This window comes from Lepidochelys kempii, chromosome 3, assembly GCF_965140265.1.
Source record: "Lepidochelys kempii isolate rLepKem1 chromosome 3, rLepKem1.hap2, whole genome shotgun sequence".
Taxonomy (NCBI): domain Eukaryota; kingdom Metazoa; phylum Chordata; order Testudines; family Cheloniidae; genus Lepidochelys; species Lepidochelys kempii.
In genome coordinates this window covers 85,401,555-85,415,940 of record NC_133258.1, presented here as the reverse complement: position 1 = coordinate 85,415,940, position 14,386 = coordinate 85,401,555, and the positions used below count along the sequence as shown (strand labels likewise).

Sequence of the window (14,386 nt, the reverse complement as noted above, 5' to 3'; positions counted from 1 at the left end):
TAAGTCCTACTTTGAGCAGGGGGTTGAACTAGATGACCTCCTGAGGTCTCTTCCAACCCTGATATTCTATGCTTCTGAGTTGGTCTAATAAAAGATATTACCTCACAGAGCTTGTCTCATTTCTAATTCATGATTCATGACTGATAATTTTAGCGTTTGATTGGTTAAGATCCATTTTTCACTAATAACTCTTGCCTCTCCTCCAGTGTTGGTCTTTTCACTAAGTGCTGATTTGCACTCAATTAACAACTCTTATTGCTTTCACCTCCCTTTTTAACCAACACCTTTCATTACCATACAACTATGGATTTTGGGGGCCCTCAAAGCATTCTTAAACAATTACTAATTTTTGTTTAAAACTTATACCATGTTTCTGCCTGTAAAGGAAATAGGTCTCTAAACAGCAAAAACTAGTTTTCTTCAAACCATTTTTCCTTCTATTAGTCTGAGGGGGGAATGGAAGAAGAGGGGGGAAAAGTGGAAGTTTCAAAACTGGGAGGCTTCTGTTTGAAATGGTAACTATTTCTACATTACTAGTAACAGATCATGAGCGTTAAATCTGCAATAAATAAAGGCCTGAGTAGTGTTCAGAAACACAGTACAAGCTTTATTATAAAAAGATACTCCTGTTTGTAAATTAGAGCAATTTATTACATTCAAGAAACAGTTTATCCAATAAATTTCACATTACACAGTCATGTAATCAAGCAGTTTTCAACCTAAATATATTAAATCAAAAAGCCCACCATACACAAAAGCATGGAAAAAACTCAATTCATGTAAGTGTAGATTGTTGCATAAGCAGTAAGCAACAAGACTGGAGTAACGGAAAAACCACAAAACTGTTGCTTACTTGAGATTACTAGCTTTGTGCAGTCTCATTTAGGAGATAAAAGTGCAAATACCAAAAATACCTTCACATTGTTCCTTATCATTTAAATGCTTCATCTTAAAAACAGTATTGCATTCTGTTTTTTAAATAGACATTGCCAATCTTCAGGCTAAATGAAAACATACTAATAGATGACAATTTGCTGCCAGCTGCCCACCTTAACTATGAAGCAAGAGGAACAGATCTTATTGCACTGATGTGCAAATGTTCATAGTGTTTTCCTCTTTCTTCAGTCTGTTCCTGTGATTCTCAATGACATAAGCAACTGCTATTAATTCAGTTAGCTATCACTGAGCATATCATAGCTCCCACAAGCCTATAACTGAAATGTTGCACTATTTAAAGATGATCACTGACACTTAAGGAAACAAGGGTTTCTTAAAATGACAACTGTATTGCCAAATAATCAAATTAACCAATAAAAATATGGAGGACATTGGTTGTTTCTAGTATAAAATACTTTGTCTCTTAAGGTTCTGATCAAATTCAAAACTAAGGTCCTAATTAAACACTGATTGACTGACAAAGAAGGCACTTACCAGGTATTGCAGTTTAACCAGGAAACTTTTAACATTCAAATATACTAAAGCTACATGAATTTAAGTAAACACCAGTAACTTGTGTTTTCCAGCTAACAAAGAGCCCAGAAATCCCTCAACAGAGTGACTGACATAAGGCTGCAACTTTTATATAGTTGTTGGATCTTAAGATGACAGCAGAGGAAACTTGTAATATTCTAAGGCAGCATGTCACTCATTAATTTCTTAATCAATCTAAACTGACTTACATCCTGGCTGGTCTTTCTTTAGTATATTTTACATTTAACAGTATGTATCACCTGATGTACAAAAACTGCCTATATACATTTAAATACAGTTGTTGAAAGGGGGTAGTGAGGGAAAGCTGGCTGTTGTGCAAGTACATCCCATCACCAACGTTTTCATTGCATAATAACTAAAGTGCTCAAATTTGAAGAGACGGGTGATCACTCAAAAATACTGGGTGCTAGGGGTCAATCTGAACATTTTAGGAATGACTTACAGACAAGCTTATTACTAAGTAATTTTTAAATGTATAACTTGATTCTAGATTTCCACATGACATTAGTCAAAGCAGTTGATGACCTACACTACAGATTTGTTTTTTTGTCTACATATCGCATTTCTTAGTTTCAATTTTTCCATCAGTTGTCCTATGACAGAGAAAAAGCTTTATGCTACCCCAATTATTTGAGTGTTACACTTTGCCACTCTTATATTGTATCACAAGGGAACCCTCTGATCATTTATATATTTTATATATATATTTAAAATATTATTTAGGTGCATGTATCATGCAGGAATTTATACAGTGAACTTGAAATAAAACCTGCACATTATGTAATCTCTCTACACTGAGCAGCCCACTGTGGAGAAAGCAGCTATGATCGCAAACTTAAAGTAAGTTCCTGATTATGGAGCCCAAGTTTCTCCATGGAGTTTGGATTTCATTTTCACTACCAGGGTATAAAGTTTTCCAGTATGGCTAGGTCTTGCTCCATTTCTTCCCCTCAGATTTCAGAGGAAAGCGAAATTTGTAAAGGGGGGGGAGGGGGTGGAAGAGAGAGAAGAGCGGAAGCAGTCATAAACCCAAACTTCTAAAAAAAGGTTTCTGTACCACAACAGAAACACTCCAAAATGTAAATAAGCAAACTGCAACTCTTACTACAAAAGTAAAATTACCAACAAAAGTCTTAACTATCCAATGAGCAATACAAACAGCAAGTTTTGATCATGCAGCCTCAGAGAAAGCTGCCTTCAAAATCTGGGTTTTCAGATAGAAGGACTGCATTAAATGGAAGGCTCCAAATTAATTCTAAACAACACTTTCGATATTTGTCTGTTCTTGGCATTATGGCGATTTATTTATTTGCTAGCACTCAGTGTTTCTCCCCTCCCCCAGCATGATATTTCCAATCTCTCTCTCATACACACACACACCCCCAAGACGTTCATGAAACACTCCACTGTACCTCATCTGTGCAAAACATGGACCTTCTCTTAAGGCAGCTTCCAAATACATCATCCAAAGTATCTGAAACATTACAATGTTACCAGAGTAAAAAGCAGAGGGCACCAATTCAACTTGCACAAAAGAAGCAGTTATAGGTCACCCTCTGGTACCTTTCAGAACTTGGATTGCACTAAATACTGTGGCTGTTAGAAAAGGGAAGGTTTCATTAGTAACTGTAACCTATTAATTTTCCAGAAGTATACAGCTATTGAAGTGTGCCATAAGCTAAGCTTTGCACACAGTCAGACAGTTTTGTACATTTTGCTTTGAAAAAAGATACGTATTTTCCTTTTCTAGAGAAGTATGTGCTCCCACTGGATTTTTGCTATTAACTTCAGGGAAAGCCAGAACAGATCTTTAAAACTTTTGTTTGAACAATTTCATTTGAGAGTTAAGGGCCTCAGTCAATACTATGGACTAGGGGTTCCTGGTTACTAAGAAGGTAAAATTGCCTTTGAAATTTAGCTTTGGTATAGGTAAAGTAATTACGCTACTGTGTATACTGCCTGTGATACCAGTAGTTTGTTATCAAACATTGATTAAAGAGTAGCTCATAATGGCTCAACAATCAAGAGTTAAAAATTATAGCAGGTCAGCACAACTACTTTTTAAAAACTCTCTTGTCCTCTCTCTCCATCCTCCCAAAATAAAAAATGCAGCAGATGTGCGACAAACCGTTTTGTTCTTCAAAGCAACCTTGGAACGAGTACATAATACACATTTTTAAAAACCTCCCTAAATAAATATTTTATTCTAGTGTAACACATTTGATGTTTCCATGATTTAAAATGAACACAGAAATCTATATTTAAACAACATTACATGAAAACGACAAAGCCAGGCAATTCCCAGCCAAGGTCAACAATACATCCATTAACTATCAACTTTTCCACTTTCCCAAAAGGACAAGGACACAACCGACAGCTTGTTGTTTAACTTAATTTCCTGGTTTATGTTACATACCAAACTAAGTGCCATGGAATATCCCCTTCACTAGATTCAAGAAGTTCAATATTCTTCTCTCATTTCTGATTTGTATGAGTGTGATCAGTTAAGATCACTGTGTGTCCTGGTCTATTCCAGCCAACGAAGGATTGTTCTAAAAATATGTTTAAAATACTCCGAACAATCTCAATTTAAGTTACATTAGGGTGCCCACCGCTTTCTTCGAGAAACTGTTTACAGCCAAAAAGAAAAGGAGTACTTGTGGCACCTTAGAGACTAACCAATTTATTTGAGCATGAGCTTTCGTGAGCTACAGCTCACTTCATCGGATGCATACCGTGGAAACTGCAGCAGACTTTATGTATATATATGTATATATATACTTTATGTATATAAAGTCTGCTGCAGTTTCCACGGTATGCATCCGATGAAGTGAGCTGTAGCTCACGAAAGCTCATGCTCAAATAAATTGGTTAGTCTCTAAGGTGCCACAAGTACTCCTTTTCTTTTTGCGAATACAGACTAACACGGCTGTTACTCTGAAACCTGTTTACAGCCACGCATTTAAGAAATGTTTCCCATATGTTTAGTCTAAATTGCTTTTAGTTCCATGACACAACACCTGATCGTATTACCACAGACTCCCTCTTTGGTGTGTCCAACCTACACATTCTTTGCCACTCCAGGATGCATGGTTGCAGACTAAAATAAAAAAGCATAACCTGGGATTTGGCAAGCACAGAGGCTGAAACACTTGGCTTTGTACCACTATTAAAATTCTGAATCTCTTTACAAAAACAGCTTATTTGATTGTGATTACCACCTTACAGAATCCAGGCAGGCATTTCAAGTAAGCAGCCTAGTTTTTCCTTTAATCGTTCTTCTCTCTGTCTCTATTGAATTGCTTTCTCCCTGGGGAACTAAGAGCAATCACTGGAGAAGAATTAAATATGTTTGAAGGTGGTTGCATGGACACTTTCGCTGGGGAGTCCCCTGGGATCTTTTGAGATGTCTCTACCACAGACTCTCTCACTGTATCATTCATTTCAATTACTTCAAAGTCTGCTTCATTCCATTCTCCTGCATCCTCTTCATCTTCCTCATCTTCATTAAATTCGAAGTTGGACAACAAAGCTTTTTGGTCCTCGTTCCCACCACCATCTTTTAACTTATTCTCACTGGGAGAAGTGGCTAATTTATACATCACAGGAAATAGTACTGCTGTCATTACAGATGTTCCCAGTGCAGTATACATCATCACAGGGACATTGTGAAATTTTCCTCCAAGAAACCCAACCACTGCTGGAATGCACATCTCCCCCAAGGCAGCACCAACTATAAGGAGAGAAGCAGACTTTCCTTGTATGGTGGTGTACTGTTCAATCCAGGAAATGCCACTGGGAAAGATGGTAGCCATTGAAGCACCATACACTGCTGTCCCAACCCAGAGCGAAACTGGATGCTTACTGAACAGTGCCAGGAACAGAGAAGAGACAGTGGAACCTATGACACTCAGCAGAATCATAGTACCAGGGTATAAACAGGTAGCAAAACAGATTGCCAGTCCTCTGCAAGCTGCAAATGCTCCCCAAAAAAGGGAGTTCAAACCAGCTGCTTCACTTTTTTTCATGTCTGCATAAACCTTTGCATAACTGAAAATGTAAGAGCCATAGCTGACCTCTGCTCCTACATAGCAAAAGAAGAAAAGGAAAAGGAGAATGAGAAGGGCACAGTGGTATTTGGGAATTTGGCATTTCTGCAGAGAAGCTTTTGCTTTATCTCGCACTGTGCCGGTCCTTGAATACAGAACAACAAACAACAAAGAAACTATCAAAATATAGGTCCCTATGAAAATGTAGGACCACGTAAAGCTCACATTAGAATGCAGTGTCATTGCTGATCCAGACAGTGCATTAGGCATATCACTCAGAACAGAGTGGTTTGTCTTTTCATCTTCTGTTTGGACTTTAGGAGATATGAAGCTGCCCAATGCCATTTTTGCCAGGATTGGGGCCACAAGGGCACCCAGTGCAAAACTGAAGTGTAAGGCCTGCATATGTGGTCCAGCGTCTGTTCCCCATGTATTCAATGCAAGGACATTTCCACCTGCAGATTAAAGAGATGAGGATCCATTTATTTAATATGGAGACTTAAGATACAGTATGGTTTCTTCCCAATCAATCAGTTATTTAGTTAATATGTATCTAGTCAATCTGTCAGAACAATCTACAGTGGAAGCCGATTATAAAGAATTTCTTTTATAATACATGGAATCAAAAGTCCTTACCTGTTTCAGGGCATGAAATGTGCAAACTGCAAATCTAGCTAGAGTGAAGCTCTGCTTACAAACATTAAGCAGTAGAAGGTTCCACTGCACATGCTGGGTTTTTTTACCCTTTTATCTCAAGAACAAGAACTAACTCAGTTCAAACAGTGTTCCACTTGGCAGCATTATGGCATTCCAGATAACAAAGCTCAGGATCTTCTTTGACAGCCTATTTATGACACTCAGTTCTAGGCTCTCTTCTCAGCAGATAGCATCACATTTGCCTTAGAGATGCTCACTCAGACCTTAGTCACACAAATGGGTTGAATAAGTAGTTAATTGAGGAATACTTGGCAATCTTTCCATGCCATCCCACATACAGTCAGAGATCTACCAGCAGATTCATTCTAGAGATTATTCCAGCCTGCCATTTACCTCACCATTTGCATCACAATCAGGAAAAAACTGCTCTTACGGTCTTCAGTATGGATGATATTACTGTAGTAACAGCAAGAGAGAGTAACTTTAATGGCAAGTGACAATGAATATGAACACAAATTTAGTGTAGCATACATACACCATGCATGCTAGAAAACAAAACATACATATTCCTCCTCCTTCACTAAGTGAAATTTAACTATTTTAGCAGGCCCTAAGCCTATCCTGACAACACAACATGCTTGCCATACAAATTGGAAGTCTTAATGATGAGCATAAACTCAGCTCTTGTGGATCTCTTGCACCTCATGAGTGCAAACAGTTCTCTCAGATAGATACAAGAGGAGCTGACAGACTCCGACTGACTCATTTAATCCACAGGACTTCCTGCAGCAGGGAAGAGGATCTGTTCACTTACCTGTGTCTAGAACACCCATAGAAGTCCCAATGACTGACATCAGGGCAGTTAACAATAGCGCTTTCTTACACCATGGTATGGCATACAGACCAACTGCTGTTCCCAGCATGGTTAACCCTATAAAGGTAATCCAAAATCCATACTGAAGCTCCAAAACAGTCAATTTATTATAATTAAATCTGTGTCTTATGACAGACTGCTTAAATTTAAAGCAGTCAGGTTAGACTGAATTTGTGTTCATGAGAGCTGATTGAAAAGACTTTGATGGAACCATTTTTTCCTCAGAAATTGTGTTTCTGTTAAAATCAAAACATCACAAAAATCAAGCCAAATTTTCTTTTTGAGAAAGAGAAAAAAAAAGTTCTGACAATGGAAAATGGGATGTTTTGAGATTTTTGGAACAAACGGTTTCAGTTTTTCATTTTGAAGTGATTGTTTAAAAAAAAATTATTTTGCATTACTAAATAGTAATATAAAATAAAAACCAAAATGAAAAACATTCTGGTTTTGTCAAAAGACATTTTGAGCACAGAGCAAAGCTCATTTTAGATTGGAAGATTTCAAAATTGAGTTTCATTTCAATTCTAAACAAATTCAAATTTTCAAATGTCAAATTCTTCACAAAACTGAAATGTCATCCTCTGACCAGCTCTAGTGATCACACTAGGCAGTCCTCAACTAAACTATGTTCTCCACTTACTCTCAATGCACAAGTTTAGCTTCCATTAACATTAGTAAGTTATAGGCCCACATCATAAATAGGCTCTTAATTCATTGTAGAGTTTCAAAAAGAATAAGCTCTGTTAACAGAATTTATTAATTTAAAACTTAATCAACCTATGAGATGTGATCTTTTCTCCATTGCTTATCCAACTGAAAATTGAAGGCATGAGAATTATTTCTCAAATTGACAATACATGAAAAATTAAGACAAAACCTAGGAAACAGTTCTACAGCTAACTGTGTTTAGAGCTTGCCATCAGTTCACCTTACTTTTGAATATGATAAGCATGAAAGATTTTGCTTTATTAGTTCAGGAATCTCTGTTTCAGGTTTCAGATAAATGTGTCTTCAGCTTACTTACTTGCCTCATGTCTGACAGATAAATGAGAATCAATGAGAAGCAGAAGATTAGTAATAGATTTTATTCATAAATTTTATGCATGTCAGGGTTTAATGGAACAGATGAACAAGCGGGTGCAGTGTATTTTAACAGAGGTTGAGTTTGCAACTTCTTTTTTTTGTGAAGTTGTAACTCAATTGTGTGAAATGGTATCACTGACAGCAACACAGATGATCAGATGTGAACCTCAGCTGAGCTTCTCTCATTTTTCTCATGGAGCTTGTGATGTGGCCATTATCAAATCTGATTTGTTTTATATAAATATAGAAAAACAAAAATCCAACTCTGCTTCTTTTTGTTTGAGCAAAAAGGCATCTTTTATTCAGTTCTGATAGTCATAGATATGGTCCTTTGCAATTCAAGAGCAACTATCCTATTAGACTCCCCAATAGACTATTGCTTCTACACAGGAAATATCAAATTGTATATCAAATCACTAGAAGCACAAATATAAAAGGAGATAGGAATGAAACTGACAAACAGAAACAGAATTTCATCATTTTTAATTACATCACTCCTGCAGCAGTGTACAATGTTTTTTAAAGGAGTATGACAATGCTGATGATAGCATACATGCAACTTTCATCCTACAAGGCTGCAGGGTAAAGGCCAACAGGATACTTGCAGGACACACCAAGGTAAGGGAGGTGAAAGCTGGCTTGAGATATATTTTTGAATACAACTTTCACATTTTGTTACTATACCAACCCCTCTGGAAAAAGTGAAGTTTATCACACTTTAAAAAGATATTAAAGATTTATCAAGCTATACATTTGTCACATACAAAAGATTATTATTTTGAGTACACTTACCCAAGAGGAGATGAGGGTTCATGCAGTCAAAGATAATCCCTCCAATCACTGAACCACCAAGGTACCCCAGAGAACGACCCATGAAAATGTAGTAAATATCACTGACATTTTTATTCACATTTGCAGCCAGATCTTGAAATGTAGGTCCCAGGATAGCAATGCTCATACCCTGAAAAACAGTGGGGATCTTTTGTTTGTTCATTTTAGAGGGCGGATGGTAAATAAAATAAACTCTCACCAGCAGCAAGAAATGACATATGTTACTAAGACTTTGTCTGCAAACAAAAATTGTACCATCTTAATTAAGTCACTTTAGAAACTGATTTAGTTAAACAATGCAATCTAATGTTGGGGGCACTCTTATTTTGGTTTTAAAGTGCCAGTTTTCAATTTAACTTATAAGTTGGTAATGAATTTCACGTAAGACAAGGCTGAAATAAGTTGGCAGATTACTTAAGGTATGTCTACACTACCCAATTTACAGCACGGCCACGGCAGCGCTGTGAGGTGGGCAGTGTAGTCACGCTTTATGGTCGGGGGGGGGGGGGACCGACCTCTCTCAGTGATAAAAAATAACCACCCTGAATGAGGGGCAATAGCTTTATCACCAGGAGCGTGGCTCCCGGCAATAAAGCACTTGTCTACACTGGCGCTTTTCAGAGCTAAACCTTTTGTCACTCAGGGGGGTGTTTTTTCACACCCCTGAATGACTAAAGTTTTAGCGCTGAAAGTGGCAGTATAGACAGTGCCTTACATCGTAAACTCTTCAAGGCAGGGCCAGTCTTTTTGTCTGTTTTTGTACAGCACTAAGCACAACTGAGTTCCAGTCCTGGACTATGGCTCCTAGGTGCCATGGTAATACTGCTAATGAATAAGGCTACGATTTAGTCACGGAGGTCGTGGAAGTCACAGAATCCATGACTTCCAGCAACCTCCGTGACTTTAGCAGTTGGGAGCTGCAGGGTCCCCCACCACCCATGGGGCCAGGAGCTGTGGGGTACCCCCACCGCCTCTGGTGGCCACCGGGGGCAGAGGGGAACCCCCAAGCTCAGGGGCAGTGGAGGCCGCTTGGGAATTCCCGGCCGCAGTGGCGGAACTCCCGGGGTCCCAGCTCACCATGAGCCCCTGGCCCCCATGGGTGTACCCCACAGCTCCTGGCTGACATGGGAGCCGGGGGCACCCCACAGCTCCCAGCCCGCACAGGCAGCAGACAACTGCCAGAGCTGCAGGCGGTAGAGGTATCCTGCAGCCTCCAGCTCCTGCAGGCGGCTCCTAGCCCCTGTGCAGCTGCCCCACTTCAGGCGGTGTGGGGATGCACAGATCCCCATTTTGTCCCGGATATTTTTAGTAAAAGTCAGGGACAAGTCATGGCTTCCGTTAATTTTTCTTTTATAACCGTGACATGTCCCTGACTTTTACTAAAAATATCCAGGACAAAATCTTAGCCTTACTAATGAATAATAAATATTAAATATCACTTGATGTAATCCAAATCTGTTCTATCAAGATTATCTCTAAATTTACATACACATTTTCTTTTAACTGTGTGAAAAGCACCAAGTGCAAAGTGAAATTTAAGTTTTACTTGCAGTCACCTTTGGAATAAGCTTGTGGAGCACCCAAGTGAGTTTCAGGCAGGAAATAGTATCTCATTGTGAGAATAAGACCAAAGGAAAACTTGGCTGTATGGGACATTCATCATTTCAGTACCAGCAATGTGCTCAGTACTCTGCAAAATTAAAGGTTCTTATACAATCCAGTGCTATAGAAACATTACTCCTCAAGCAGCTGAGCACCTGGGATACTTTCACCGGCCTGTGTGACAAACTAAGCCCAAAATACTATCTCGAAATTACCAGGACGCCAACTTGGCTGAGCTCAGCCCTAGGGCTCTATCCATGCGCTCTGTGGTGCCTCATTAGTTTATTACTCTCTGAATGGTGTGGAGGGCACGAATAAAGCAGGGTTATTTATCCCTCTACGTAACACAAGAACCAGGGGTCACCCAATGAAATTAATTGATAGCAGGTTTAAAACAAACATAAGGCAGTACTTCTTCACACAGCCCACAGTCAACCTGTGGAAGATGTTGCAAAGGCCCGAACTATAACTGGGATTTTAAAAGCTATGGGGCTAGAGGGACCATTGCTTTGCCCCAGTATTGCAGGCCTTGTTCTCACTAGCCCCGCACAGGGACCTGCCCCCGGGGAGAAAGGGGCTGCCTACGGCCCTCCCCAACCGCACCGAAGAAGGGGCTGCGCCAAATCATCACCTGCACCAGGTCCGCCCCCCGGCACAGGGGCTGCCGCTCGGGGGCGGCTCCTGGGAGAGCGCTGCCCCGGGCGGGTTTGCCAGGGAGTCGCTGCCCCCAGGCAGGAGGGGAGATCCAGGCCCGGCCCACCCCCGCTCACCAGGCCCAGGAAGCCCGCGCACAGCACCCCGGAGATGCACCATCGCAGCAGCAGCAGCGCCGCTCCCTCCCCGCCCCGGCGCCTGCCGCCGCCGGCTACGATCACCTCAGGCCGCGGCGCGGGCTCCGGGAGGAGACTCGGCTCCTCCGCCGCCGGCCCCTCACCGCCCCGCAGCGTCTCCTTCGCCTCCGGCCGGGCGAAGCGAACCTGCTTCTTCCTGCCGGCGCCGGCCATGGCTCCGAGTGCGGAGAGCGGCGCGGCGCGCCCCCGCCCCCGCGGCGGCCACCAAGTCACCGGCGCCTCCACGAACGTGACGCGCGGAACGAGCCAGGGACTACAACTCCCAGCGTGCACCGCGCCTCCCCGCACACTCGCCCCGTAGCTTTGGGACCGAGTCGCCCCGCCTACCGCGGTGCACGCCGGGAGCTGAGCGGCGGGCTCGCACTCGCGGCCCGCGTGTGGACGTTGCCTGGCAGCCGGGGGACCCGAGAGGTCGCTTGGCCCAGGTACAAAATGGCGGCAGATTCGCCTTCTCCTCCCTAGTCACCAACCTCCTTGTCGCTTCGTGGACACGTGAGCGCGCAGCACCGAGCACAGCGGCCGGGCGCGGCGCACGCGGACTGTAAACCTGGCCGCCTTGGCAAGCCCTGGGGGTTACAGCTCACTTCATCGGCTGCAGGCCGTGGAAAATACAGGGGGGAGATTCACAGAGACAGAGAACATGAAACAATGGGTGTTGCCATGCAGACTGTAACCAGAGTGATCAGGAAAGATGAGCTGTTCCCAGCAGGAGAGAAAAAAGACCCTTGTGTAGTGATGATCAAGGTGGGCCATTTCCAGCAGTTGACAAAAACGTCTGAGGAACGCGGGGGGGGGGAGAAATAACACAAGTAAAACTGTTTCCCCATGTTTATGACCCATCCACTCCCAGTCTTTATTCAAGCTTAATTTAATGGTGTCCAGTTTGCAAATTAATTCCAGCTGTAATTGTTGAGAGGTACCGGCCCATTGAGCAGCCCTGCTCCAGGCTCTGTTCCTAACTCTGGCACAAACTTCCTTTGGGAACCTGGTTGAGCAAGTCACTGACAGGCAGAAGTTTTCCAAAGGCGCTCACTCATTGTGTGTGCCTAATTCACCACACCGAGGACCAGTTTTTATCAGTAATGAGCACTCACTAGTAGCTAAAATAATTGAGAGTTCCAGCTTCTCAGTGCTTCAGACACAGCTGGTAAGGCACTGAGAGGCATCACTGCAACAGAGCTCTTAAACAATAAAGCAACCAAAATTCATGAACACTTTCAAAAATGTTAGCAGTACTAGCTCGGTGCCTTTCTTACCTTACCCATAAATGGGAATAAGGAGGCAGTTTCACTGAAAGAGTTGTTCAGCAGACACATTCAGTAAAGCACCACTTGCACAAAGTCCACTAGCACCAGATTAACTGCTCAGCACACCCTACCACTTCAATGCTTTGATGATTAGGAATAAACTTAAATATGCATTTACATAGCTGCCACATCAGCTATGTGTAAGCTGGAAAGCTTGTCTCTCTCACCAGTGGAAGCTGGTCCAATAAAAAATATTACTTCACCCACCTGTCTCTCTAATATACTGTAACATGGCTACAGCAACACTGCATGTAAGATCTATGACATGTTCAGATAGTTTGATCTCCAAAGGCTCATAGCCCAGTAAATTAAAACCATCTTTTTTTCATCAGAACCCTTAAAAGCCTTTAGGGCTGCCAATTTCCATGCCTAATTTCAACTCTTGGTTCTCAGCTATCAAGTTATTTACAAAAAAATGAGATCATGTTTTATAATGGGGAAAGTATCTTTTTTCACTCTAATCTCACTCAAAAACAGATTAAACATTTTCTCCCCTCAGACTTTCTAGAATTATTTACCCTTTGGTTAAGGGCCATGTTTGGAAAATTTCAGCCTGAAAGGTGTACATTTCAGACAGTTGTAGGGCTGGAAATGGAGTTATAATGGAAACTATTATAGAATAGAACCATAAGGGGTTGTGAACAGAGACTACTGGAGGGAAAAAAATCAACATTTTTCTGACTGAATTATTACTGAATACTTTGAAAGCCACTGTTTACAATAAGAAAAGGAGTACTTGTGGCACCTTAGAGACTAACCAATTTATTTGAGCATGAGCTTTCGTGAGCTACAGCTCACTTCATCGGAATTCAGTTTATAAGGAAAGTTTACAAGTGATGTAGTTACTTGGCTGTGTTGTATTCCAGTGGCTGGCATATACCATTTGTGAGCTAAAGTAAATATAACATCTCCCCCTTTCAGATGCTCACCCTGATTAACCTAGCAAATGCCATTTTGGACCACACTGTACCTACAGTTATTCTGAGTACAACTCTGCATTCCAAAGTCTTAAACTTCATATTAGGAACTAAACACCCTAACTCTCTGCAAGAACATGCACACACAGAGATATTATATAGTGTATATTTACAGAAAGGGAGGTTCCTACACTCGCTCAGATTTGGAAACACCTAGCCCTAATCTAAACTGCCAGAATTTTATATATATTTTACCTGTACAGAGAGTGAGCTTTTGAATAACAGTGTCTGAAAGATTTTGTGGGTTTCTTAGGGTTTGCTTACATGGGGAAATTGACTGGCATAGCTGTTCCTAAATAAGTACAGTTTTCCATTATAGCTATAGAATAATTTATAGTAGAATAACTTCCATAATAAGGTTTCAGAGTAGCACCCATGTTAGTCTGTATTCGCAAAAAGAAAAGGAGTACTTGTGCTACCTTAGAGACTAACCAATTTATTTGAGCATAAGCTTTCGTGAGCTACAGCTCACTTCATCGGATGCATTCAGTGGAAAATACAGGGAGGAGATTTATATACACACAGAACATGAAAAAATGGGTGTTATCATACACACTGTAAGGAGAGTGATCACTTAAGATGAGCTATTACTGGATACAATTAACTTAGGCTTGAATAGAGACTGGGAGTGGATGGGTCATTACACAAAGTAAAACTATTTCCC

General features: G+C 41.2%; 1 protein-coding gene across 7 annotated transcripts; it reads right to left on the bottom strand.

Moving 5' to 3' along the window:
* Positions 1-4,410: 4,410 nt before the first annotated feature.
* On the bottom strand, positions 4,411-11,869 carry MFSD4B (major facilitator superfamily domain containing 4B). 7 transcript variants are annotated; one of them, XM_073337065.1, is made up of 4 exons: positions 11,766-11,869; positions 8,947-9,115; positions 7,012-7,128; positions 4,411-5,995 (listed from the first exon to the last, which is right to left on the bottom strand). In XM_073337065.1, exons 2-4 carry the CDS (start codon positions 9,110-9,112, stop codon positions 4,761-4,763), a joined length of 1,518 nt encoding a protein of 505 aa, XP_073193166.1. In that variant the 5' UTR covers positions 9,113-9,115; positions 11,766-11,869; the 3' UTR covers positions 4,411-4,760. The 7 variants fall into 7 exon arrangements, with proteins under 7 accessions (XP_073193166.1, XP_073193159.1, XP_073193160.1 ...); XM_073337058.1 differs by lacking the exon at positions 11,766-11,869 and adding an exon at positions 11,358-11,712; XM_073337059.1 differs by lacking the exon at positions 11,766-11,869 and adding an exon at positions 11,463-11,711.
* Positions 11,870-14,386: the final 2,517 nt, after the last annotated feature.

Excerpts from the sequence above, each read along its gene's own strand:
- MFSD4B (XM_073337058.1), bottom strand. The coding sequence starts at position 11,591 with ATGGCCGGCGCCGGCAGGAAGAAGCAGGTTCGCTTCGCCCGGCCGGAG. Across the intron at positions 9,116-11,357 it reads GCGCGGGCTTCCTGGGCCTG|GGTATGAGCATTGCTATCCT; the intron begins GTGAGCGGGGGT and ends ACTGTTTTTCAG. Across the intron at positions 7,129-8,946 it reads GAACCCTCATCTCCTCTTGG|GGTTAACCATGCTGGGAACA; the intron begins GTAAGTGTACTC and ends TTACCTTTATAG.